Source organism: Furipterus horrens, unplaced genomic scaffold, assembly GCF_987537825.1.
Source record: "Furipterus horrens unplaced genomic scaffold, mFurHor1.1.pri manual_scaffold_7, whole genome shotgun sequence".
NCBI classification, from domain to species: domain Eukaryota; kingdom Metazoa; phylum Chordata; class Mammalia; order Chiroptera; family Furipteridae; genus Furipterus; species Furipterus horrens.
Window position 1 is genome coordinate 650,561 of NW_028327177.1, and position 22,041 is coordinate 672,601.

At 65.6% G+C, this 22,041-nt stretch overlaps 2 protein-coding genes across 7 annotated transcripts; both read left to right on the plus strand.

Moving 5' to 3' along the window:
• The first annotated feature begins 2,059 nt into the window (after positions 1 to 2,059).
• LOC150003898 (uncharacterized) lies at positions 2,060 to 6,761 on the plus strand. 6 transcript variants are annotated; one of them, XR_016512331.1, is made up of 8 exons: positions 2,060 to 2,664; positions 2,739 to 2,898; positions 3,109 to 3,421; positions 3,571 to 3,734; positions 4,906 to 5,052; positions 5,564 to 5,848; positions 5,939 to 6,417; positions 6,508 to 6,570. XR_016512331.1 is itself a non-coding variant. In XM_090283216.1 (8 exons), exons 1-8 carry the CDS (start codon positions 2,389 to 2,391, stop codon positions 6,679 to 6,681), a joined length of 1,392 nt encoding a protein of 463 aa, XP_090139342.1. In that variant the 5' UTR covers positions 2,060 to 2,388; the 3' UTR covers positions 6,682 to 6,761. The 6 variants fall into 6 exon arrangements, 4 of the variants coding, with proteins under 4 accessions (XP_090139342.1, XP_090139343.1, XP_090139346.1 ...); XM_090283216.1 differs by lacking the exon at positions 5,939 to 6,417 and having other exon boundaries at positions 2,060 to 2,418; positions 2,546 to 2,664; positions 6,508 to 6,761; XM_090283217.1 differs by lacking the exon at positions 5,939 to 6,417 and having other exon boundaries at positions 5,728 to 5,848; positions 6,508 to 6,761.
• Positions 6,762 to 7,147: 386 nt separating this feature from the next.
• EPPK1 (epiplakin 1) lies at positions 7,148 to 20,574 on the plus strand. Its single transcript, XM_090283135.1, has 2 exons — positions 7,148 to 7,211; positions 11,670 to 20,574. The coding sequence occupies exon 2, from the start codon at positions 11,725 to 11,727 to the stop codon at positions 20,482 to 20,484; it is 8,760 nt and encodes a 2,919-aa protein (XP_090139261.1). The 5' UTR covers positions 7,148 to 7,211; positions 11,670 to 11,724; the 3' UTR covers positions 20,485 to 20,574.
• Positions 20,575 to 22,041: the final 1,467 nt, after the last annotated feature.

Consider the following 22,041-nt stretch of genomic DNA (forward strand, 5'->3'; position numbering starts at 1 on the left):
CCCCAGCCCCCCAGCCCTTCTTCCAGGGCTCAGAGCCCGCACCCATGGGAAACGCCTCAGACCTGAGAGCAGCTGGCGGCTGGGCCCTGGTCCCCTCAGCCCAGGCCCGGTGACAGCAGGCTCCACCCCTGGCTCCTTCCTGACCCTCCTAGGCCACCTCAGCTTCTCCCCCCACCCCGCCCCCTCAGGCTCACCCCACCCGAACCCTGGCTCTGCTCTGGGCCCCAGCAAACCGGCTTCCGCTGTGGGAACAAGCAGGAGGACAGCCAGGGACAGGCCTCTGCTGTCTCCTCTCCTTCCTGACGGGCCGCGTCACTCAGTGGCCAGCCGGAGCTGCCACGGAGGCAAGGCTGTCTCAGGGTCCTGCTGGGTGGGTGTTACTGTCCCCGTCCAGCCCGGCCTGGGTCCCAGGCCCCCTGCAGCCCAGTGGCGGTGGCTGGAGGTGGCCCAGGTCTGCCCTGCAGCATCCCAGGGCTCCCTGGCCTCCTGTGCCTCCGTCCCGGCCCCGCACAGGCTCAAACAGAAGTCAGAGCCAGCCACGTCCTGAGTAGGGAGGTGAATATGTGAACTGGGTATCCGGAGCCAGGGGCACCCACACCTTCCCTCCCTCCCGTGGGAGGCCTGAGGAAGAGTGGGGAGCACAGGGCAGGGACACAGCTCAGGGAAGCGGCCTGGGTGCCAGGTTGAGGGGGCTGCTCCAGGGACCTGCCCGGGGCCTGTGAGGATGCCCAGGGCAGGCACGAGTGGCCTGTGTGCTGAGGCTGCGCACCTACGATTGAGGCTCCAGAGGGGCCTGGGGGAGGGGGCTGGGATGCAGCAGGAAGGGCAGGGTGGGCCCTGCTGGAGTGTGAGCCCCTCCCAGGAGCGGTACTAGCCACCCAGCCACCACCCACACTCCCTTCCACCTGCCCAGGCCTGCCTGCCCGCCCACCCCACCCAACACTTTCCGATGGCATGTTCCCAAGCAACAGCATCACAACCCAGGGAAAAGATGAGCTCAGGCAGGGTCGGGCCTGAGTGGTCACAGCTGGGGGAGGGGAGGGCACCCTGCTGTCAGGCACCTGAGGGGGCCAGTGCATGCATCCGGGCTCCCCCAAAGTCAGGGTACCCCCTCCCTAGGCAGGGAAGCTCCTGGGAGGCTCTGGGACCCAGTGTGGCTTGTCTGCTGGACACAGCTTCACTCCCTGGTAAAAGCCCATGTTGGCTGAAGGAATGGACAGGTGAGTGAGCGGGGCCACAGGGACGCCCACCTGGCCACAGAAAACCGTGATTTTGCAGGGACCTGGGACCCCCCCTACCGGTGGGACCTCACCGCCTTGTCCAGCAGGCCTGGGAGAAGGGGCTTTGGGCTGGGGGAGGGGTGGTTCATTCCAGAGAGGGAGGGGGAAGGTGTGGCCAAGGTGTGTCAATGAGGCTGGGGTGCCAGGAAGCCTTGGGTGGGGTTTCTGTGTCCCAGGGGTGGGGTGGCTGGAGGAGGAGGGTGAGGCCAGTGGGGGCCGCGTGGAGATGGGGGTGCAGCCCAGGGACCGCACGGCCTGGCGGAGGAGGGGGTGAGAGACCCGGGGTGGTTCTGCAGTCCCTGGTTCACTCCGCCAGCCGCAGGGGCTCCCCAGTGTGTGCACTACCCCCCATTTCTTCCAGTCGCAGGTCTCCTTCAGGGCAGGCCTGAGCGGGGAGTCAGGGCCCCCCCCCCCACTGGGCAGGGGACTGAGGGGGACGCGTGAGAAGTGCCCGCCCTGCAGCCCCTTCCCCAGCCCCTCCTCCACCCACATGGCTGAGGCTGGGGACCCGTGTCCCAGGAAGCAGGTGGCTGGTGGGAGACCAGGCCAAGAAGAGAATGCGCGGCCAGGCGGCTGGACCCTCCGTACCTGGAGGGAAGTCCCAGTACGAAGGTGGCCCGGCCTCCGGGGGTGCTGTCCCCTGGCCCTGCCACTGCAGACCACCTCGTGTCCCTGTCCCTGCAGGCGCGTGGGAAACCGGGCTGCGGCGCTGGGCCCACAGGGGCCCGCCCCACGGGGGATCTCCTGGGCCTGGCGGGGCCCCCGGGGCCGTGGAGGGGACGGAGACGTGGTGACGGAGGCTGTGGAGGGGGGGTCCTGCGGCAGGCCCTAGTGAGGTGAGGCAGCCCCGGGGTCCAAAGGAGGTTGGCTTGGCCCAGGGAGACTGCAGTGAGCCCCGGCTGCAGGTGTCCCCAGGGCCCCCGGACACTCTTCGCAACCGGCTGGACAGCGTGGAGGAGCTGCGGGCCTCGCAGGCGCCTCTGGCCCCTGGTGTCACGGCGGCCTCTGCGCAGCTGCGGGAGCAGGAGGTGCAGCGTGGGGAGGGCAGGACCAGCTCGGGGCGCCTCAGGACCCACAAATCCTCTCTGAACCGCACGCCAAAGCAGCGATGCAGGGACGGCCTGCGGACCTTCTCCCGGTGCATGGCCCGCTCTGGGCCCCTGGCACCCGAAAGGGCCAGTGGTGGGAGGGCTGGGCAGGGGTGGCCCCTGGCCTAACTCTGTGTCCCGTGTCCCATGCCCTGTGCCCCACACCCTGTGCCACAGCTGCTCTGGTACCTGCTGGGGGAGCGTGCGCTGCAGGTGGACCTGGGGCTTCAAGAGGCATCAAGCCCGGCAGAGCTGCGGGCCCCATGGGACCGCCTGGTGCAGCGGGCAGAGGCCAGGTGAGGCCACGGGGGGCCCGGGCAGAGGGCGCCAGCATGGGGAGGGCTGCTGACCCCCTTGTCTCGGTCCCCAGGTTGGGGCTCCTGGAGCAGCTTGTGCCAGCGGCCCAGAGCTTCAAGGAGGCCCGTGGTGCCCTCCTGGTGCTGCTGACTCTGGGTGAGCGGCTCCTGACCCTGCCGTGGCGGGGCCAGCCGGGGCCTGAAGGTGAAGAGGCGGCCATGTGGCACCTGCAGGTACAGCCCAGGTCCCGGGCTGGGGCTGGGGTGCTGACATCAGGCTCAGTGGGTGCATATCCACAGGATGTGGGGGGGGGGGGCTGCAGCCCATGCCCGTGGCCTGGAGAGGGTGCTGGAGGCTGCCCGGGGACTGCTGGAGCTGCTGGCAGGTGAGTGGTGCACGGGACAGGCCGGCAGGTCAGCGCAGCCTCCTCTGCCCCGCCTCAGAGCGGGTCCAGGTGTTGGATGAGGCTCCTCCCGGTGCCCGCATCCCTGACCGCAGCCCTCCCTTCCGGCGCGGCTGCAGAGGACGAAACTCTGCTGGTGGAAGAGCAGCTGGAGCAGCTCCGGGAGTGGGCGCGGCTGACCGCGGACGCTGTCTGCGCCCAGCGGGGGCTGCTGTGTGACCCTGGCACGGCGTCCGCGGAGCCCTTGCCCCCGGCACGCCTGAGAGCCTGGCTGGACCTGGCCAGGGCAGCCTCAGAACGTCAAGGGCTCCAGCACCAAGAGCAGCTGTTGGCACCACATCCACTGCCCGAGGGTGGGCCAGGAGGGCTGGGACCTGGCAGGCTGAAGGGGGAGTCTCTGCCCTGCCCCATCTCTTCCGGCCATGAGCCGGCTGGGTGGGTATGAAGGGCTCTCTGGCCCCAGGCAGTGGCTGCCTGGCCCGATGCTGCTGTCCTCCCGCAGCTGAGCGCCCTGATGGCAGAGCAGCTAGAGCACCTGGCTCAGTGGGCAGAGGCCCCTGGCCAGGGGGTGGCACACACAGCGTCCGTCCCGGAACCATACCAACCACCAGGTACCCGGGGCCTGCAGAATTCGCCGGAGTGAGGACACACCAGCAGGCCTGGAAGGTGGGCTTGGGAGCTCCAGGTGTGCAGGAAGCAGGGCCAGATGGCGGGGGCCAGGGTGCTGTGCCCAGGCTGCGCTCTCCAGGTGGCCCCCTCTCTCCCCAGCTGTGCTCTGGTTGGAGACTCAGGAGGAGCGCACTGTGCTGAAGGCCACGTGGGGGCCGGCAGAGCTGACCTGGTGGGGTCTGGCAGAGCTGGCAGCCAGCGAGGGGCGGCCGCAGCCTCAGGGCAGCTGGGCCCCGGCCCTGCAGGTGCTTTGGACGCCTGGGGGGCTGCAGAGGAGAGGGGTGACCAGAGGGTGGCCCCGTCTGCCGGTGGGAGGGACCTGCAGAGACCTGCTCTCTGCGGAGGGGAGCCTGGCAGGCAGGCTTGGCCAGGGGGCTTCTGTGGCACTTTCTAGACTCAGTTTCTATCCTTGGAACAACCTCAGGCCCCTGTGACAAGGCTACCCTGCCCCGCCAGCAGGGTTGGGCAGGCCCTAGCGGGCAGCCCCCTGAAGTGGGTCTGGCCAGCCAAGAAAGCTGCCTGTGAGGACAGAGTGCCAGCCTCCAAACTCCCACGGGTGGGACAGAGAGGGCCAAGGTTCCTCCCGGCTCTGCCCCCTAGCCCCGGCCTCCCGTTGTGACACAGGGAGCTGGGGCTTGCACCAGGCACCTCCACCCTGAGGCCCCACGCCCCCTCGTGCCCTACCACCCCCACCCCCACCCCCCTGCTGGGTTCCCAGCGCTGGGACTGCCTTAGTCTGCACCGGCTGCCTGGTCAGGTCTGGCAGCTTCAACAGCGCAGCCGGGACTCGGCTGTGAGGAGCAGGGCTGGCCCCAGGGGCTCTGAGGGAGGCTGTGTCCTCCGCTTACAGGTGTGTCAGCTTCCCTTGTCTCCAGGCCATCTTCCCACTATGTGTCCGTGTCCTCCTGTCCCTTTCTAGAAGGACACTTGGGGCCACCTGTGCTCATGCTCTGGCAGGGCCTCACCCTGACTTCACCTGCAGGGACCGTAGTCCCCAATAAGGTCACCTTCTGAGCAGCTCAAGGGTCAGGGTCCTAGCACACGAATGTAGGGGACACAGGCCAGCCCACAGTCCGGAGCAGCCCTGCTGGCTCGGCGGTCTTGTGGCCCCGACCCTGTGTGCCCAGCCCCGTGGCACCAGCTGGCCTGTGGTCTCCCCACTGAGCAGGCACCTCTGGCTGCGCCGAGCAGGCCAGCCTGTGTCACGTCCCCCTGGCTGCGGAGGAAGGACCCCCTGCGAAGGCACCTGCCACCTGGACCTGCTGTGGAAGCCACTGGGCTGTTGGGCTGTCCTGTCCAGCCCCCTGATGGAGAGGTCAGCCTGCCACCCTGCCCTGCACCCACCTTCCCGCCCCGCCCCACATCCCACCCACCGCTGTCATGCTGCCACCGCAGGCCCTGCGTCCTGGAGTAGACGGTGATGCTCTCCCATGTGGAGGAGCTGTTTGCACCCCCACAGGCTGGCCCAGGCCGAGCCCCGTGGGACGAAGGTGGGCCCTGTGGCTGGGGTCAGCAAGGGGACACTGCTCTCAGGAGTCCGGAGACCGTGCCCTGTGAGTGCCCAGGACCCGCAGGGTCTCTGGGGGAAGCAGGAGGTCTGCAGGGCTGTGCCCTGCCCCTGGCGGCCCTGGGTGCCCAGCAGCAGGGAGAGCAGAGAGCCGCGCTGGGCGAGAGGCTCAGGTCCTGGCCTCCCGAGCCCCTCCTGCTGTGTGCGTGGCTCTGAAGGGCCCCAACCAGGGACAGCCCAGGGCCTGGGGAGCAGCAGGACAGTGGCCAGGTGGCTAGGGTGGGGGTCCCTGTGCGCGCTGAGCTGGAGGCCACCACAGGGCACTGGAGCCGTAGGGAAAGGGGCCATCGGGACAAGGACCAGGGCCAGCCACCTGCAGCTGGCCCAACCCTGGACGCACGAGACAGCCCCAGGCCCAGCCAGCCTCGTACCCCCCTCCCAGGGCACGGGGCCGGCACACACCGGGATTTCGTGGCTGGGCAGCGCCGTCCGCAACAGCGCGGCCACAGGAGGAAGCAGCTACAAGGTGCACTCTGGGCCACAAGCCACGGCCAGCACAGCCACGCCTCCGGGCAGGACACCGTGGACAGTGTCCTGGCAGCTGGTGAGCAGGCCTGGGGGTGGACAAGGTTGGCCCCACACACCTCGGGGGCACGCAGGCTCACGCCAAAGCTCGCAACTCTGTCTGGGTCAGGGCTCCTCAGAAGTTAGCAGCAGCCACATGGCCTGGCCAGTGTGGGGGACTTGGACAGAGAGGAGCACAGAGGCGGCCAGAGGCCGGGCAGCAGCCCCAGAGCCTCGGTGAGTGGGCGTGAGCGTGGGCCTGGCAGGTGGGGTGCAGGCAGAGCCATGGGAGCTGACCCCAGCACGCCCCGGCCCCCGGGCCTGAGCAGGTGTCTCGAAGTTCCCTCATGGTGCGTGTTGGAGGTGGCTGGGTGGCCCTGGACGATATCTGGTCAAGAATGACCCGGGCAGAGGAGAGGCCTCGGGTCCTGCCCTGGGGGATGAAGGGCACCTGCTCTGCCTGTACATCTGCACCTCTGGGCAGCGAAGGGGAGGAACAGCCAGAAGATCCATGAGAGGTTCCTGTCCTGGGCCATGGTCCCCAGTCCGCCGGCCCCCAAGGTCACATCCTTCACCCCCAGAACCCCCAGTTGCCTCCTGCCCAGGAAGGTGGGTGCTGGGCTGGGATTTGAGAGCGGCCTAGGGGTGGGCAGGTGGAGGGGCTGGACCCTTGGGGTGAGGCCTGCCCCTCCCTTTCAGACAGGACTGGGAGCCTGCTGGGGACACAGAGACCCCAGCTCTTCAAGGTCAAGGCCAAGGAGGGGCGCACGGAAGGGAACCCCTGAGGACAGCCTGGCTCAGCCCACTCAGGATTCAGCAGCAGCTCGGGAAGCCAGCCTCAACTGCAGTGAGAGGGACCGAGTGCGGCGATAGGGCAGGGAGCCGGTGGGCTACCCGAGCCCCACCAGCCTCCAGCGCTGCTCGCGCAATAAAGCCACGTTTTGGAATGCAAATCTGCGTGTCCCGGTGGGGCCACATTTCTCTTGCAAACTCCATTCAAATCCAGTCACAAGCCCTCTGTGCGGGCGTGAGACGCACCGCCTCCCTGCCTCTGCGCGCCAGGCATTCCTTCGTGGTGACTCTGGCGGAGGGGTCGAAAGGGGGCCGGGGTAGGGGGAAGGACCCTGACCCTCGGTAGCCGCCCTCCCGCCACCTCGGGGCCCCTCCTTGTCTTTGGGTGTCGCAGACAGCGGGCAAGGGTCGCCGTCGGGCGTGGGGCCTCCGTTTGGTTCCCAGTACCTGCCCACCCCACCTGGCCTCCGGGCGCCCTGATCCGGCCACCGCCCACAGACGAGGGCGGGGCCGCCGCCGGGAGGGGCCGCAAGCAGGTTTAAATCCAGGCGGCTCAAGGCGCGGGCCGTGGAGCGAGCGGAGGGACTGCGCACGGCCCCTGGAGCGCACAGGTGGGACTTCCAGGCCGGGAGAGCCGGCAGCCCCAGCGAAACCGAAACACCTGCGCTGCGCTCGGCCAGGGCCGCAGAGGCTGGGAAGCGGTGCGGGTGGGGGCGCAGCTCATTGGTGCCGGGGCGGGGGCTCCGGCGGGGCTCACTGTTGTCCCAACCCGGGCAGTCCGGGCTCCAGGCCAACGCGGGGGCGCCGGCGGAGAGGGCCGCTGCGGCCACGTGACCCACCCAGCCCCCGTGCGCGAGGGTCCTGGCAGTAGCCCCCCGCCGGCGGTGCAGGTGGGAAGACTTAGGTTCCCCGAGTGGGCGTGGGAGACCAGGCGCTGGGGCGGGGGTCTCGCCCGCCCAGCGGTTTCCGGGCAGGACGGGTGCGCCTCTGTGGGCGGGTCCCTGCCGGTCCGGTTCCGCCCTGCCCGTACCCTCGCGGGTCAGGGGGCCGGGGGAGGGGTCCTTTGCTACGGGGGCGAGCCTGGACGCCCAGCGGCCGAGGCACTTAGGCTGACGGTTGGGAGCGAGCTGCGGCTCCTACCCGAGCGGCTCGGTGGGTGCTGACTTTGAGGGAGCTGCCCGGGGACCCCACGCGGGTCAACTCAGGACCCTAGCGAGGCAGCCGTGGGAGGGGCTCTGCCCATCCTGTGCCCCGCCCACCACCCGTGGTGCCGAGAGTCTCTCGGGCTATTGATGTCTGTCCATCTGCACCTGGGCGGGCCTTCCAGCAGCTGCACCAACTGGGGCAAAGGTCACTGCCTGCGTCTGGGCGGCAGCCTGGCACCTGGGCCTGTTCTGATCTGGCTCAGGTGGACAGCCAGCTAGCTTCCAGCCCCCACCCATGGAGGTGACAGTGACCGTAGGTGCTGGCGGGAAGGCTCCCCGCCCCCAGGAATGCGAGCCTGTCCTTCTCAGGAATGGCCTCCCCTCCTCTTTGTTGGAGGTGCGGTCACTGCGAAGCCACGGGAGGGGCCCACCCTTCTCAGATTTCCTTCTCCCGTTTTTTTTTTTTTTTTTTTTGGTGTGTGGTGGGGTAGGGTGCAGGGTAGAGAATCTGCTCAGCCTCCCTCTTCCAGCTGCAGGGCCACCAGCCCCTCCCCACACTGTGCCCACTTCTGCAAGTGTCCACCTCTCTCTGGGACACCCATCTTTTGGTTTCTGTGACACTGGGCCTGCCTGAGTGTCCTGTTACCCAGACTCTGGGCACCCCTCACAGGCCGCGGTCTGTCTCTTCCAAGCCCCGGACCTCTGCCCAGCTGCCTTCCCAAGATCCCCACCACAGGCCCCCGCACCTGCTCCTAGGACCCTCCTCCCTGCACCAGGCACAAGGCCCCGCCCCGTGCCCTGCTGTCTGTGTCCCTTCAAGCCCCTCTGGGCTTCCTGTCCTTGGGTGGGCCCCCTCATGCAACACAGACTGCGCAGGCTGCCCGCCTGTGTCCAGCCCAGGGCCCAGGGCCACACACAGCTGTACCCACCTGGTCGCCCTGCTGCCAAGGTGACCCAGAAAGCCCTTCCCCCCCTTTGCTGGGTAGAAAGGTGTCTCCTCTCCTGCCCCTTGTCCCTGCAGTAGACCACTGGACAGGTGCACTGTTCCAGCGTCCTGGCAGCCTTGCTCTCTGGTGCTCCTGCCAAGACAGGGTGGGCTGGAGGCCAGCCTATGGTACTCGCTAGAAAGGTGCTGTGGGCCGCCAAGCCATGTCCAGGTCGGTCCCGGGGGCAGACTCGGGCACAGGGGGGATTAGGGAGCACCTCTGATGGCCGTGTGGATGGAAAGGAGGACACAGATGGACAAAGAGACAAGCCGGCCTGTACTCCGGTCTCACTGACCCCTGGAAGGCGATCAGGGCAGTGCTGCACCTGCCACGACCCCACCAAGCCCGCTCCCAGGGGGCCAATGGGTGTCTCTTCCTGGGGCAGGGTGAGCCCCAGCTCCTACTGCTGCAGGGGGGTGGGAGGATGGGGGATGGGTCACTCCAGGCCCTCATCCAGGGCAGGTCAGCTGCTTTTGTCTGTTTGCTTCCTGGACCAGGTAGGGGAGGAGCCAGGTGGGCCTGGGGCACACTCCCTGCCCCTCCCTGCCAGAGTTCCCGCCTCCTCCTTGTGGTCAGATCAGCTCCCTGGCCTGGCAGGTCACTCCTCTGCTGGCCTCGTGGTCCCGGACACAAGCAGCCTAAGTGCCCTGCTAGCAGCCTTCAGCTCAGGGGGAGACTACTGCTGTGTCCCCTGGCAGAAGTGGTCGTCCTCTGGGTCCAGGCCATCTAAACCCACCGACCTGGGAGCTGCAGAGGAGGAGCCCAAGCTCCCAGGGGGGTCACAGCCACCCCCACCCCTTGGTTCCTGGACCCATGTGGTCCCGCTCCCGGGAGACGGAATGGGGTTCCCTGGGAGCTGATGTTTCCAAGGTTCCCTTAGTGGCTTTCTTACCATGGGACCCCCCTCACCCTGCCTTGCCCCACAGAGATCAGTGCCTCTTTGGGGGCCGCCATGAGTCCCCAGCTTTCCACATGGGCTTCTCCTGTCCAGCTGGTCACATCTTCTCAAATGCCGGACACTGTACCCTGAGCACGCCCACCCTGTCAGCTGCTCCCCTCGGGAAAGCTGGACAAGGGCAGCAGCACCCCAAAGCCCCACCCCGTGCCTGGTCCTGGCATCCACTGTCTGAGACTGGGTGGCAGGTGGCTGCAGGACGCCCCCAGGAGGCCCCACCAGCAGCTGTGCAGGAAAGGGAGGGAGCCAGATTTCACCCAAGGGGTGGGGGGTGGGCTTGACGGGTTCCCCCCCACCCCCGAGGTCTCAGCCCCGCCGGGGTGTTTTCTTGCTAATCCTCCTGCTCTGGACGGCAGGACAGCCGAGGGCCCAGACATGAGATGGGCCGGGGTGGGGGGCCAGCTGGGGGCTCCGGCTCAGAGCGGCTGCGACTGCGGGTGCGGTGGCACTCAAGGCTGCTTGTGAGGCCATTGGGCGCTGCCAAGCAGGAGGCAGCTGGACTTGGGGTTCTAGGCCTCGGACAGGTGGGGCTCGGCGGCAGATTTGGGGCTTAGGCAGTCTCGGGGAGCCCTCTGGGTTAGTGGTAAGTGGAGACGGAGCAGAGCCCTGTCATCCTGGACAAGGGTCCCCATGTCCCATGACCTGGAGGTCACCTCAGCAGAGGCTGTGGAGTAGGGGTGCGGGGAGGACCTAGACCCAAGCCCCCCCGACCATGTGTGGGGTGTGGGAGTTTGAAGAGTGCGCCGCGGGGAGCTGGCGGAGCGGGAGGCGAGGATAGGCGTGGGCTTCGGGTGTAGCTCTGGGGAGACGGGGGGCAGTTCACAGAGCGGGTGGGTGTGTGCTCGCTCCTGGCTGTCGCAACAGTTCTACACCTGGGTGGCTTAAAACAACAGGAATGGGTTTTCACAGGGCAGCGGCCAGGATCTGAAACCAGTGCTTCTGGCGCTCGGTGGCAGCCTCCGGCGTGACGGGCGTTGTCCTGTGTCTGTCTTCCTCCGGACGCCAGACAGGTCGGATCAGGGCCTCCCTGCTCCAAGGTGACCTCATCTTAACTTAGTGACGTCTGCAAAATCCCTATTTCCAAACAAAGCCCCAGTCACATGGTCGGGGTGAGGACTTGGGCATATGTTTTTGGGGAACACAGTTTCACCCGGCATGGAAGGAACAGGCCCAGGCAAGAGGTGAGGACCTGTCACCTCCATGCAGAGAATTGTGCACACAGCTGTCTGCTGAGAGGGGACAGCCGTGGGGGTGCTGGGCTTTGAGTCAGTTGACCGGGACCCACAGGGCCGGAAACTGCCTGGCCGTGCCCACCGCCCCACAGGATGGGCACACACGCCCTGAATCTTTGGCGTCCCAGGCCCCCAGATGTGCCAGGCGTGGGTGCAGAGAAGCCATGACAAGAGCGTGGGTCGGGGTGGGCAAAGTGGAGTACAGAGCCAGGCTGAGGGGGGACCTCGGGGGTCAGAGGGTGGAAGAGGGGAATGTGGGGTGGGGTGGCTGCAGCCCAGCTGAGAGCTGGAGGGAGGGCATGAGTTTGGAGGGGTCACTGGGAGAAGGACAAGGTGGGAGCTAGTGGCCATGACACCAGGTGCTAGGATGAAGCCTTGGAGAACATAGGGAAGCCCATGCGGTTGGAGGCATGGGTGCTGCAGGAGTGCAGGGCTGAGGTCAGGGGTGAGCATACAGGGCCCAGTCCCCCTTTCCAGGAGGCAGGCAGGCAGGCAGGGTGGGGATGAAGGTGTCAGACTGGGCTGGAGGCCTGAGGGTGGCTGGCCTACAGGAGAAAATAGAGCCTGCTCAGCCACAGAGGCTCCCTGGCCAGCCTGAGGATCCTGTGCTCGCTCACACGACCCCTCCTGGGGCTAGGCCAGGGTGGGGCGAGGGGGACATTTACCCTGGATGTTGATCTGAGATTGACCCCTGGCCTCCCATCTGGGCCATCCCAGGACCCCTGATGGACCATTTTTCCATCCTCTGCAGGGACCAGACACAGTGAATCTCGGGCAAGTCAGTTCTGCACAACCAGCCGGGCACCATGAATGGCCACGCCTCTCCTCTCAATGTCCTGGTCACCAATGGCACCGAACCAGCCATCATCCCCAAGACCATGAAGGCCGTGCCGGAAGCCAGCAGCCCCTCTGGGCCCCAAGCCAGGAGCATTGCCGGGGTACACGTGGAGGCATCGGGCCAGGCCCTCAGTCTCTACGCCGCCATGAAGCAGGGCCTCCTGCCTGAAGGGCTCGGGCTGGTCCTGCTGGAGGCCCAGGCAGCCACTGGGGGCCTCGTGGACCCTGCCCAGGGTCAGCTTCTTTCTGTGCTAGAGGCCCTGCAGCAGGGCCTGGTGGGCTTAGAGCTGAAGGAGAAGCTGCTGGCTGCGGAGCGCGCGGTCACTGGGTACCCTGACCCCTACGGGGGTGAGAAGCTGGCCCTCTTCCAGGCCATTGGGAAGGAGGTTGTGGACAGGGCACTGGGCTGGAGCTGGCTAGAGGCCCAGCTGGCCACTGGGGGCCTGGTCGACCCCACCCGGGGGGTGCGCGTGGCTCATGAGCTGGCCTGCCAGCAGGGCCTCCTGGACCGGGAGACGCAGCAGGGCCTGTCAGAGCACGAGCCAGGCTTCTTGGACCCCAACACACTGGAGCATCTGTCCTACAGCGAGCTGCTGGGCCGGTGTGTGCGGGCCCCCGGCACCGGGCTGGCCCTGCTGCCTCTCAAGACCACCTTCCGCACCCTGAGCGGGGCGGCGAGCTTGGCGGAGCTGCTGGAGGCTGGGGTCCTGGACGAGGAGACAGCCCGCGGGCTGCAGGAGGGCAGGCTGGCGGTGCAGGACGTGAGCGCGCGCCCCCAGGTCCGGCGCCGCCTGCAGGGTACCGGCGGTGTGGCAGGGGTCGTCCTCCTGCCCGCCGGCCGCAAAAAGAGCTTCTTCCAGGCCGCCGCTGATCACCTGCTCCCAATGGGTGCCGTGCTTCCGCTCCTCGAGGCTCAGGCTGCCACCTGTGCTCTGGTGGATCCAGCCACTGGCCAGAAGCTCCGCGTGGACGACGCTGTCAGGACTGGCCTGGTTGGCCCAGAGCTGCACAGGCAGCTCCTGGAGGCTGAGCAGGCGGTGGTGGGGTTCCATGACCCCTTCAGTGGCACCCGCGTCCCCCTCTTCCAGGCCATGAAGAAGGGACTGGTGGACAGACGATTGGCACTGCGGCTCCTGGATGCCCAGCTGGCCACGGGCGGCCTATTGTGTCCGGCCCGCAGGTTCCGGCTGCCCCTGGAGGCTGCCCTGCGCACCGGCTGCCTGGACAAGGAGACACATCAGCATCTCTCTCAGGCCTCTGGCTTCTCAGACCCCAGCACCCAGGAGAGCCTCAGCTACGGGCAGCTGCTGGCCCGCTGTGTCACCGACCCGGACACGGGGCTGGCCTTCCTGCCCCTCTCAGGGGAGGCCCTTGGAGAGGAGCCCCAGGGACTCCCGTTCATTGAGCACAGCACCCAGCGGGCCCTGAGCGCAGCCACGGCCACCATCTCCGTGGGCAAGTTGCAGGGCCAGTCCGTGTCGCTGTGGGAGCTGCTCTTCTCCGAGTCCGTCCCCGTGGAGCGGAGGGCAGCACTGGCTCAGCAGCACAAGGATGGGGCCTTGTCAGTGGAGGAGCTGGCAGTGGAGCTGAGGGCCAGCCTGCAGCAGGCGGCAGCCACAGACAAGACCACCTTTTCTGGGCTAAGGGTCCCTGTGACCCCTGGAGAGCTGCTGGAAGCAGAGATCATCGGCCAGGATGTGTATGAGCAGTTGGCACAGGGACAGACCACGGCCCAGCAGGTGGGCAGACTGGACTCAGTGCAGAGGTACCTGCAGGGCACTGGCTGCATCGCTGGCCTGCTGCTGCCAGGCTCCCAGGAGCGGCTCAGCATCTATGAGGCCCAGAGGAAGGGGCTCCTGCGGCCCGGCACGGCCCTCGTCCTCCTGGAGGCGCAGGCGGCCACCGGCTTTGTCATCGACCCGAAACAAAATAAGAGATACTCTGTGCAGGAGGCGCTGAAGGCCGGCGTCATTGGGCCCAATGTGTTCGGCAAGCTGCTGTCGGCCGAGCGTGCGGTCACCGGCTACAAGGACCCCTACACTGGGGAGCAGATCTCCCTCTTCCAGGCCATGAAGAAGGACCTGATCGTCAGGGACCACGGCATCCGCCTGCTGGAGGCCCAGATCGCCACAGGCGGCATCATCGACCCGGTGCACAGCCACCGTGTCCCTGTGCACGTGGCCTACCAGCGCGGCTACTTTGACCAGACGCTGAACTTGATCCTGGCAGACCCAAGCGATGACACCAAGGGCTTCTTCGACCCCAACACGCACGAGAACCTCACCTACATGCAGCTGCTGGAGCGCTGCGTGCGAGACCCCGAGACCGGCCTCTACCTGCTGCCGCTGCACAGCGAGCGGCCCCAGCTGGTGGATGGCACCACCCGGCGGGCCTTCCAGAACCTGCTGCTGTCAGGGACCCATGGGCGGTTCCAGGGGCGGCGGGTGTCTGCGTGGGAGCTGCTCAACTCAGAGTGCTGCAGTGAGGCCCGGCGGAGGCAGCTCCTGCACAGCTACCGGCTGCGCAAGCTCTCCCTGGAGCAGGTCGCAAAGATGCTGGAGAGGGAGTCGGCGAGGTGCGCAGACATCACACTGCCCACGCTGCGGGGACGGGTCACCGCCTACCAGCTCCTGGAGGCCCACATCATTGACCAGGAGCTCCTGGACCGGCTGCTGGCTGGGGTGGTCAGCCCCGAGGCCCTTCTCCGCATGGACGGCGTCCGCAGGTACCTGCGCGGCTCGGGCGCCGTGGGCGGCGTGCTGTTGCCGTCCTCCAGCCAGAGGCTCAGCCTCTACCAGGCCATGAAGCAGAAGCTGCTGGGGCCGGGGGTAGGCCTGGCCCTGCTGGAGGCCCAGGCAGCCACTGGAGCGCTCACCGACCCCCAGAGCCTGGAGACCCTGTCGGTGGAAGAGGCCGTGCGCAAGGAGCTGGTGGGGCCAGAGCTGTATGCCCAGCTGAGACGGGCCGAGGACGCCGTGACCGGCTTCAGAGACCCCTTTTCTGGGGAGCGGGTGTCCTTGTTCCAAGCCATGAAGAAGGGCCTAGTCCGTGAGGAGCAGGCTGCCCGCCTCCTAGACGCCCAGGTGGCCACGGGGGGGGTCATTGACCCCACAGGCCACTACCACCTGCCCGTGCCCGTGGCCACCAGGCGTGGCTACATTGACCAGGAGATGGAGACAGCCTTGTCCAGCTCCTCCGAGACTTTCCCTGCGCCGGACGGCCGGGGACGCACCACCTATGCCCGGCTCCTGGGACAGTGTCTGAAGGATGAGGCCTCTGGCCTGTACCTCCTGCCCCTGCAGGAAAGCGCTCCTGCCGTCCCCACTGACCAACAGGTCCGGGAGGCCCTGCAGGCCACGCAGGGGGCGGAGGACGGCACATCCCTCTGGGACCTGCTGTCCTCCTGCCACTTCACTGAGGAGCAGCGGAAGGGCTTCCTGGAGGACTTCCGGGCGGGGAAGACCACGGTAGAGCAGCTGCAGGCGGCTGTGCGGAGCTGGGTGCAGGAGGCGACGCTCCTGGCACAGGCCCGCGTCACGGTGCCGGGCCCTCGGGGCCAGGTTCCCGCTGTCTGGCTGCTGGACACTGGCATTATCCCCCAAGAGACCCTGGTGGCACTGGCCCAGGGCACGCGGTCCCCCGCCCAGGTTGCCGAGGAGCCTGCGGTGAAGGCTTGCCTGTGGGGCACGGGCTGTGTGGCCGGCGTGCTGCTGCAGCCCTCGGGGACCAAGGCCAGCATCGCCCAGGCCGTGAAGGACGGCCTGCTGCCCGCGGGCCTGGGTCAGAGCCTGCTGGGGGCCCAGGTGGCGACGGGCTCGCTTGTGGACCCTCTGACCAACCAGAGAGTCTCAGTGGAAGGCGCAGTCAAGGCCGGCCTGGTGAGCGGGACGCTGAGTGAGCAGCTCCGGCAGGCAGAGCGGGCAGTGACCGGGTACACGGACCCCTACTCAGGGGGCCCCCTCTCACTGTGGCAGGCCATGGAGAAGGGGCTCGTGCCCCAGAGCGAGGGCCTCCCCCTCCTGCAGGCACAGCTGGCCACGGGGGGTGCGGTGGAGCCCACCTACGGGGTGCGCCTGCCCCAGGAGGCAGCCTACAGGCTTGGGCTCCTGGACGAGCGGACGAGTCAGACCCTGACCGGGACAGATGATGGCAGCAAGCTCTTCTTTGACCCCAGCACACGGGACAAGGTGACGTACCAGCAGCTCAAACAGCGCTGTATTCTCGATGCTGACACCGGCCTATGGCTGCTGCCGCTCCCCCAGGACGTGGCACTTGAGGTGGACAACCACACAGCAGTGGCCCTGAGGGCCATGAAGGTGCCCGTCGGTGCCGGGAGGTTCAAAGGGCTCACCGTGTCGCTGTGGGACCTGCTGCACTCGGAGTACGTCAGCGCCCAGAAGCGGCAGGAGCTGGCGGCGCTCTGCCAGTCCGGGCGGGCCACAGCGCTGCGGCAGGTGGTCAGCACAGTCACCGCCCTGGTCGAGGCCTCAGAGAGCAAGCCCCCACAGGCCGTCTTCAGGGGGCTCCGGAAGCAGGTGTCAGCCAGTGACCTGTTCAGGTCCCAGGTGATTGACAAGAAGACTCTGGACGAGCTGAGTCAGGGAACGAGGACTGTGCAGGAGGTCACACAGATGGACAGCGTGAGGCGTTTCTTGGAAGGAGGCAACTTCATCGCCGGGGTCCTTATCCAGGCCACGAAAGAGAGGATGAGCATCTCAGAGGCCCTACGGAGGAGCCTCCTGCGGCCCGGCACAGCCCTGGTGCTGCTGGAGGCCCAGGCAGCCACCGGCTTCCTCATCGACCCCGTGCGCAACCAGAGGCTGACCGTGGAGGAGGCGTTCGCGGCAGGGATGTTTGGCAAGGAAACCTACCAGAAGCTGCTGTCGGCCGAGCGCGCCGTCACCGGCTACACCGACCCCTACACCGGGGAGCAGATCTCCCTCTTCCAGGCCATGAAGAAGGACCTGATCGTCAGGGACCACGGCATCCGCCTGCTGGAGGCCCAGATCGCCACGGGCGGCATCATCGACCCGGTGCACAGCCACCGTGTCCCTGTGCACGTGGCCTACCAGCGCGGCTACTTCGACGAGGAGATGAACCGCGTCCTGGACGACCCGAGTGACGACACCAAGGGCTTCTTTGACCCCAACACGCACGAGAACCTCACCTACCTGCAGCTGCTGGAGCGCTGCGTGCGCGACCCCGAGACCGGCCTGTACATGTTACAAATCGTAAAGAAAGGAGAAACATACGTGTACATTGATGAGGTCACGAGGCAAGGTCTGCGATCGCAGACCATGACCATGCACGTGGGCAGATTTGCAGGTCAGAGCATCTCCATCTGGGACTTGCTGTCCTCTCAGTACTTCACGGAGGAAAGGCGGCGGGAGCTGGTGCAGCAGTACCGGACCAAGGCCGTGAGTCTGCAGCAGTTGATGGAGACCGTCACTGCCACAGTTGAAGAGACAGAGAAGCAGCACCAGGTCATCAAGGTGGCAGGGATCGGTGGGGAGGTGACAGCTGCAGAGCTGTTCAACGCCGGAGTCATCGATAAGAAGACCCTGGACATGCTGCATGAGGGACAGGCCCTCAGCAGCCTGGAGCACGTGAAGACCTACCTGGAAGGCAGTGGCTGCATTGCAGGGGTGACTGTCCCCTCCACACAGGAGGTGATGAGCATCTACGAGGCCAGCACGAGGGGACTCATCCCCACGGGGTTTGCGGCCCTGCTTCTGGAGGCCCAGGCGGCTACAGGGTTCATGCTGGACCCCCACAGCCACCAGAGGCTCTCCGTGGACGAGGCCGTAGCTGCTGGCCTGGTGGGCGAGGAGCTTCAGCCGCGGCTCCTGAACGCCGAGAAGGCCATCAAAGGCTACACAGACCCAGACACAGGGAACACAGTCTCGCTGTTCCAGGCCATGGAGAGGAAGTTAGTCAGCCGGGAAGACGCGCTCAGACTGCTGGAGGTGCAGGTGGCCACAGGGGGCGTCGTGGACCCGTGGCACCACCTCCGGCTCCCGCTGGACGTGGCCTACCGGCGCGGCTGTCTGCACCGGGACACGTACCCGCTTGTGTCTGATCAGAAGCACATGAAAAAGAGGTTTGTGGACCCCAACACACAGGAGAAGGTGACATACCAGGAGCTTCAGGAGAAAAGCATCCGGGAAGAGGGGGCAGGCTGGGCTCTTTTCCCTGTGAGCCCCGATGGAAAAGACGCCACCTACATTGACAAGACCACGAGGACAGCCCTCGAGGCGGAGCAGGTGGAGGTCACCGTGGGCCGGTACAAGGGGCAGAGGCGATCCGTGTGGGAACTGCTGAACTCTGAATACGTCACCGAGGAGAAAAAGCTCGAGTTAGTTGGAAAATACAGAAGAGACACTAAACAGGCGCTGGACAAGGTGGTGAAGATAATCTTCGTGATGATTGATGAGAAAGAGCAGAGCACTAAGCAGTTCTGGTTCCGAGGCATCCGGAGACAAGTCACAGCCTCTGAGCTCTTCAAATCGGCCATCATCACCAAGGAAACTCTGGAGAAACTTGAGGAGGGACAGAGCTCCGTGGATGAAGTTCGGCAGGACGAGGGCGTCAGGCGCTACCTGGAGGGCACGAGCTGCATCGCAGGTGTGCTGGTGCCCGCCAAGGATGGCTCCGGGAGGCAGGAGAAGATGAGCGTCTACCAGGCCATGTGGAAGGGCCTCCTGCGGCCCGGCACGGCCCTGGTGCTGCTGGAGGCCCAGGCAGCCACCGGCTTCGTCATCGACCCCGTGCGCAACCAGAGGCTGTCTGTGGACGAGGCGGTGGCCGCGGGTGTGGTGGGCGGCGAGATCCGGGACAAGCTGCTGTCGGCCGAGCGTGCGGTCACCGGCTACAAGGACCCCTACACCGGGGAGCAGATCTCCCTCTTCCAGGCCATGAAGAAGGACCTGATCGTCAGGGACCACGGCATCCGCCTGCTGGAGGCCCAGATCGCCACGGGCGGCATCATCGACCCCGTGCACAGCCACCGTGTCCCTGTGCACGTGGCCTACCAGCGCGGCTACTTCGACGAGGAGATGAACCGCGTCCTGGATGACCCGAATGACGACACGAAGGGCTTCTTTGACCCCAACACGCACGAGAACCTCACCTACATGCAGCTGCTGCGTCGCTGCGTGCGTGACCCCGAGACGGGGCTGTACATGCTGCAGCTGGCCCTGCAGGGCTCCGCCGTGCACCAGCTGAGCGAGGACCTGCGCCGCGCCCTGCACGACGTCTGCGTGACACTGCCACCGGGAGCGGGCATCTCAGGGGGCCAGACCGTCTCCGTCTGGGAGCTCCTCTTCTACCGGGAGGTGTCCGAGAGCCTGCGGCAGGACCTGCTGGTCAGGTACCGGGCGGGCACGCTGACCGCACAGGAGCTGGGCGCCTCGCTCACCTCAGTGCTGGCCCGGGCCAAGGAAGGGAGCCAGCGCCAGGCCACCGTGGACCCTCCGCCGGCCCTGCGTGCCGCCACCATGGAGGTCAAGGTGGGCCGCCTGCGGGGGCCGGCAGTGCCCGTGTGGGATGTGCTGGAGTCTGCCTACGTGAGCACCGACAAGAGGGAACAGCTGCTGGCCCAGTTCCGCTCAGGGTCCCTGGGCCTGCCCGCACTGACCCGCCGGCTGACCACCATCATTGAGGAGGCCGAGGTCGCCCCGGAGACTGAACTGGCAAAGGGGGACACAACCACTGGCCAGCGGGAATCTGTCCCGCTCGGGCATGATGATGGCGAGGCCGCCAGGCGCCTCCAGGAGCAGGACCTGCGTGCCGCCGCCATGGATGTGAGGGCTGGGCGGTTCCACGGGCAGCCAGTCTCCGTGTGGGACGTCCTGTCCTCCTCCTACCTGACCCAGGCCCGCCGGGAGGAGCTGCTGGCCCAGCACGCGGCCGGCAGTCTGGCCCTGCCCAGCCTGGTGGCCATCCTCACCCAGGTCATCGAGGAGACGGAGGAGCGCCTCAGCAAAGTGTCCTTCAAGGGCCTGAGGCGCCATGTGTCCGCCGCCCAGCTGGGCACGTCCGGGATCCTGGACCCCGAGACCCTGCGGGGCCTGGCCGAGGGCACCAGGAGCACACAGGAGGTGATGGAGATGGACTCAGTCAGGCGCTACCTGGAGGGCACGAGCTGCATCGCAGGTGTGCTGGTGCCCGCCAAGGATGGCTCCAGGAGGCAGGAGAAGATGAGCGTCTACCAGGCCATGTGGAAGGGCCTCCTGCAGCCCGGCACGGCCCTGGTGCTGCTGGAGGCCCAGGCAGCCACCGGCTTCGTCATCGACCCCGTGCGCAACCAGAGGCTGTCTGTGGACGAGGCGGTGGCCGCGGGTGTGGTGGGCGGCGAGATCCGGGACAAGCTGCTGTCGGCCGAGCGTGCGGTCACCGGCTACAAGGACCCCTACACCGGGGAGCAGATCTCCCTCTTCCAGGCCATGAAGAAGGACCTGATCGTCAGGGACCACGGCATCCGCCTGCTGGAGGCCCAGATCGCCACGGGCGGCATCATCGACCCGGTGCACAGCCACCGTGTCCCTGTGCACGTGGCCTACCAGCGCGGCTACTTCGACGAGGAGATGAACCGCGTCCTGGACGACCCGAGTGACGACACCAAGGGCTTCTTTGACCCCAACACGCACGAGAACCTCACCTACATGCAGCTACTTCAGAAGGCTACTGTAGACCCTGAAACCGGCCTCTTATTTCTTGCCCTCTCTTGAGATTCAATGAACTTTTAGTGTTAGTGTTCAACTGTCAGAAACATCTTACTTCATCTTCAACATTTGAAATTTTCTTTAATGATGTTTCACTTGTTTCATATATCTTTTTGTTGCTTCAGATGCCGGGGGTTTTCCTGTGCATTAAAGTAAGCCTTGCTTTTTCCTGGCGTTCATGCCCACTGCTCTTGTGGGTCTCTTGAGTTTTCGTCTGTTTCATGTCCCGGAACATTGGCAGCTGACCCCCCTGGTAAATGCTGTTGCACTTAAACACGGAACTTTTTTTTGGCCCTGGCCAGTGTGGCTCTTTTGGTTGTGGTGTCATCCCGTGACCAAAGGGCGCAGGTCAATTCCTGGCCTGAGCAGGTGTCTTGGTTGTGTGTTCCATCCCCGGATCCAGGCGTGTATGGTGCCCCGTAATGGCGAGGCAGCCGGCCAGTGCTTCTCTGTCACATCAACGTTTCTCTCTCCCCCTTCCGCTCTCTCTGAAAGCCACAAAAAATGTCCTCGGGTGAGGATTTTAAAAAAAATTCTTTTTTAAGAACTATCATGTTGAAGTATATACATTGCTTTGCGTATTCCAATGTTTATTAAATGCATTCCTTTCCATCAGGAAGTCGTCCTGCTGTTTGTGCACATTTACCAACAATTCCTGTGTTTAGTTACCTTGCTCGTCGCTCTCAGTTTGGGGGACACTGCCGTGGTCATCCGTGCCTGCGCTGCCCAGCGAACATACAGGGTGGTCCTGTCCGCTGGTACAGCTACTCCCAAGAGGAGCTGTGGCCTTTACAATTTGCAAAGAAATGGTTATGTCTGAATGAAGCTCTCTTATTTTTTATTTCAGATTTTTGAAGGTTTATCCACAAAATTTATATCCTCATTGTAGATGTAAGAGATTAAACAAGGAAAATAAGTATGGGAACCCTAGGACAACAAAGAACCATGTCTCAGAACAGTCCCCAATGGGTGCGGTTAGGTCATGTTCACAGCCTCCTGGATGAGGTTAGAACTTTAGTCATTACCTGGACAGTGTCTATTTGGGGCAGGTGACGGAGAGCCAGACCTGGCCTCAGGTGAGTGACATTTCTCAGGATTGCCAGGTGCTGGATGGAAGCCTGGAGCAGAAGGAGCAGGCTGCTGCAGTGGCCTGTGACCACCCTGGTCCCCAAAGGGGCCGGAGGCTGCGATGTTGAAGGTCAAAATAAAGAGATGCCCCAAGGGAGTGTGAGAGACCACTGGTGCTGAAGGCCAATTGAACGGGGATGGAGGAGCAAGAGTTCAAGGCTGAGGGTCAGTTTGTAAGAAGGCAGGCACGCGTGCCCCCCCTTTCTCCCTAGAAAGAGGCGGTGAAGGGTGGTGAGGGAACAGCAGGTGCGTCGGGGAAGAGCACAGGCAGGGAGCCAGGGTTGTGGGCAAAGGGGATTTTAGGCCAGAATTCTGGAGATTGTCTCTTGATGGGCTGGAGGCAGTGCTGAGGAACCCTCCTGGGGAACCCGCTGCGTGTGAGTGGGGCTGGGGCTGCCCCAGGGCTCCACAGTCCCAGGGAGAGGGAAATACAGA

What these genes read in the sequence shown, in the direction of transcription:
- LOC150003898 (XM_090283216.1), top strand. Translation starts at nt 2,389, where the DNA reads ATGCAGGGACGGCCTGCGGACCTTCTCCCG. An exon ending in GTGCAGCGGGCAGAGGCCAG is followed by an intron (nt 2,665 to 2,738) that starts GTGAGGCCACGG and finishes CTCGGTCCCCAG; the next exon opens with GTTGGGGCTCCTGGAGCAGC. An exon ending in ACCACATCCACTGCCCGAGG is followed by an intron (nt 3,422 to 3,570) that starts GTGGGCCAGGAG and finishes GTCCTCCCGCAG; the next exon opens with CTGAGCGCCCTGATGGCAGA.
- EPPK1 (XM_090283135.1), top strand. Translation starts at nt 11,725, where the DNA reads ATGAATGGCCACGCCTCTCCTCTCAATGTCCTGGTCACCAATGGCACC.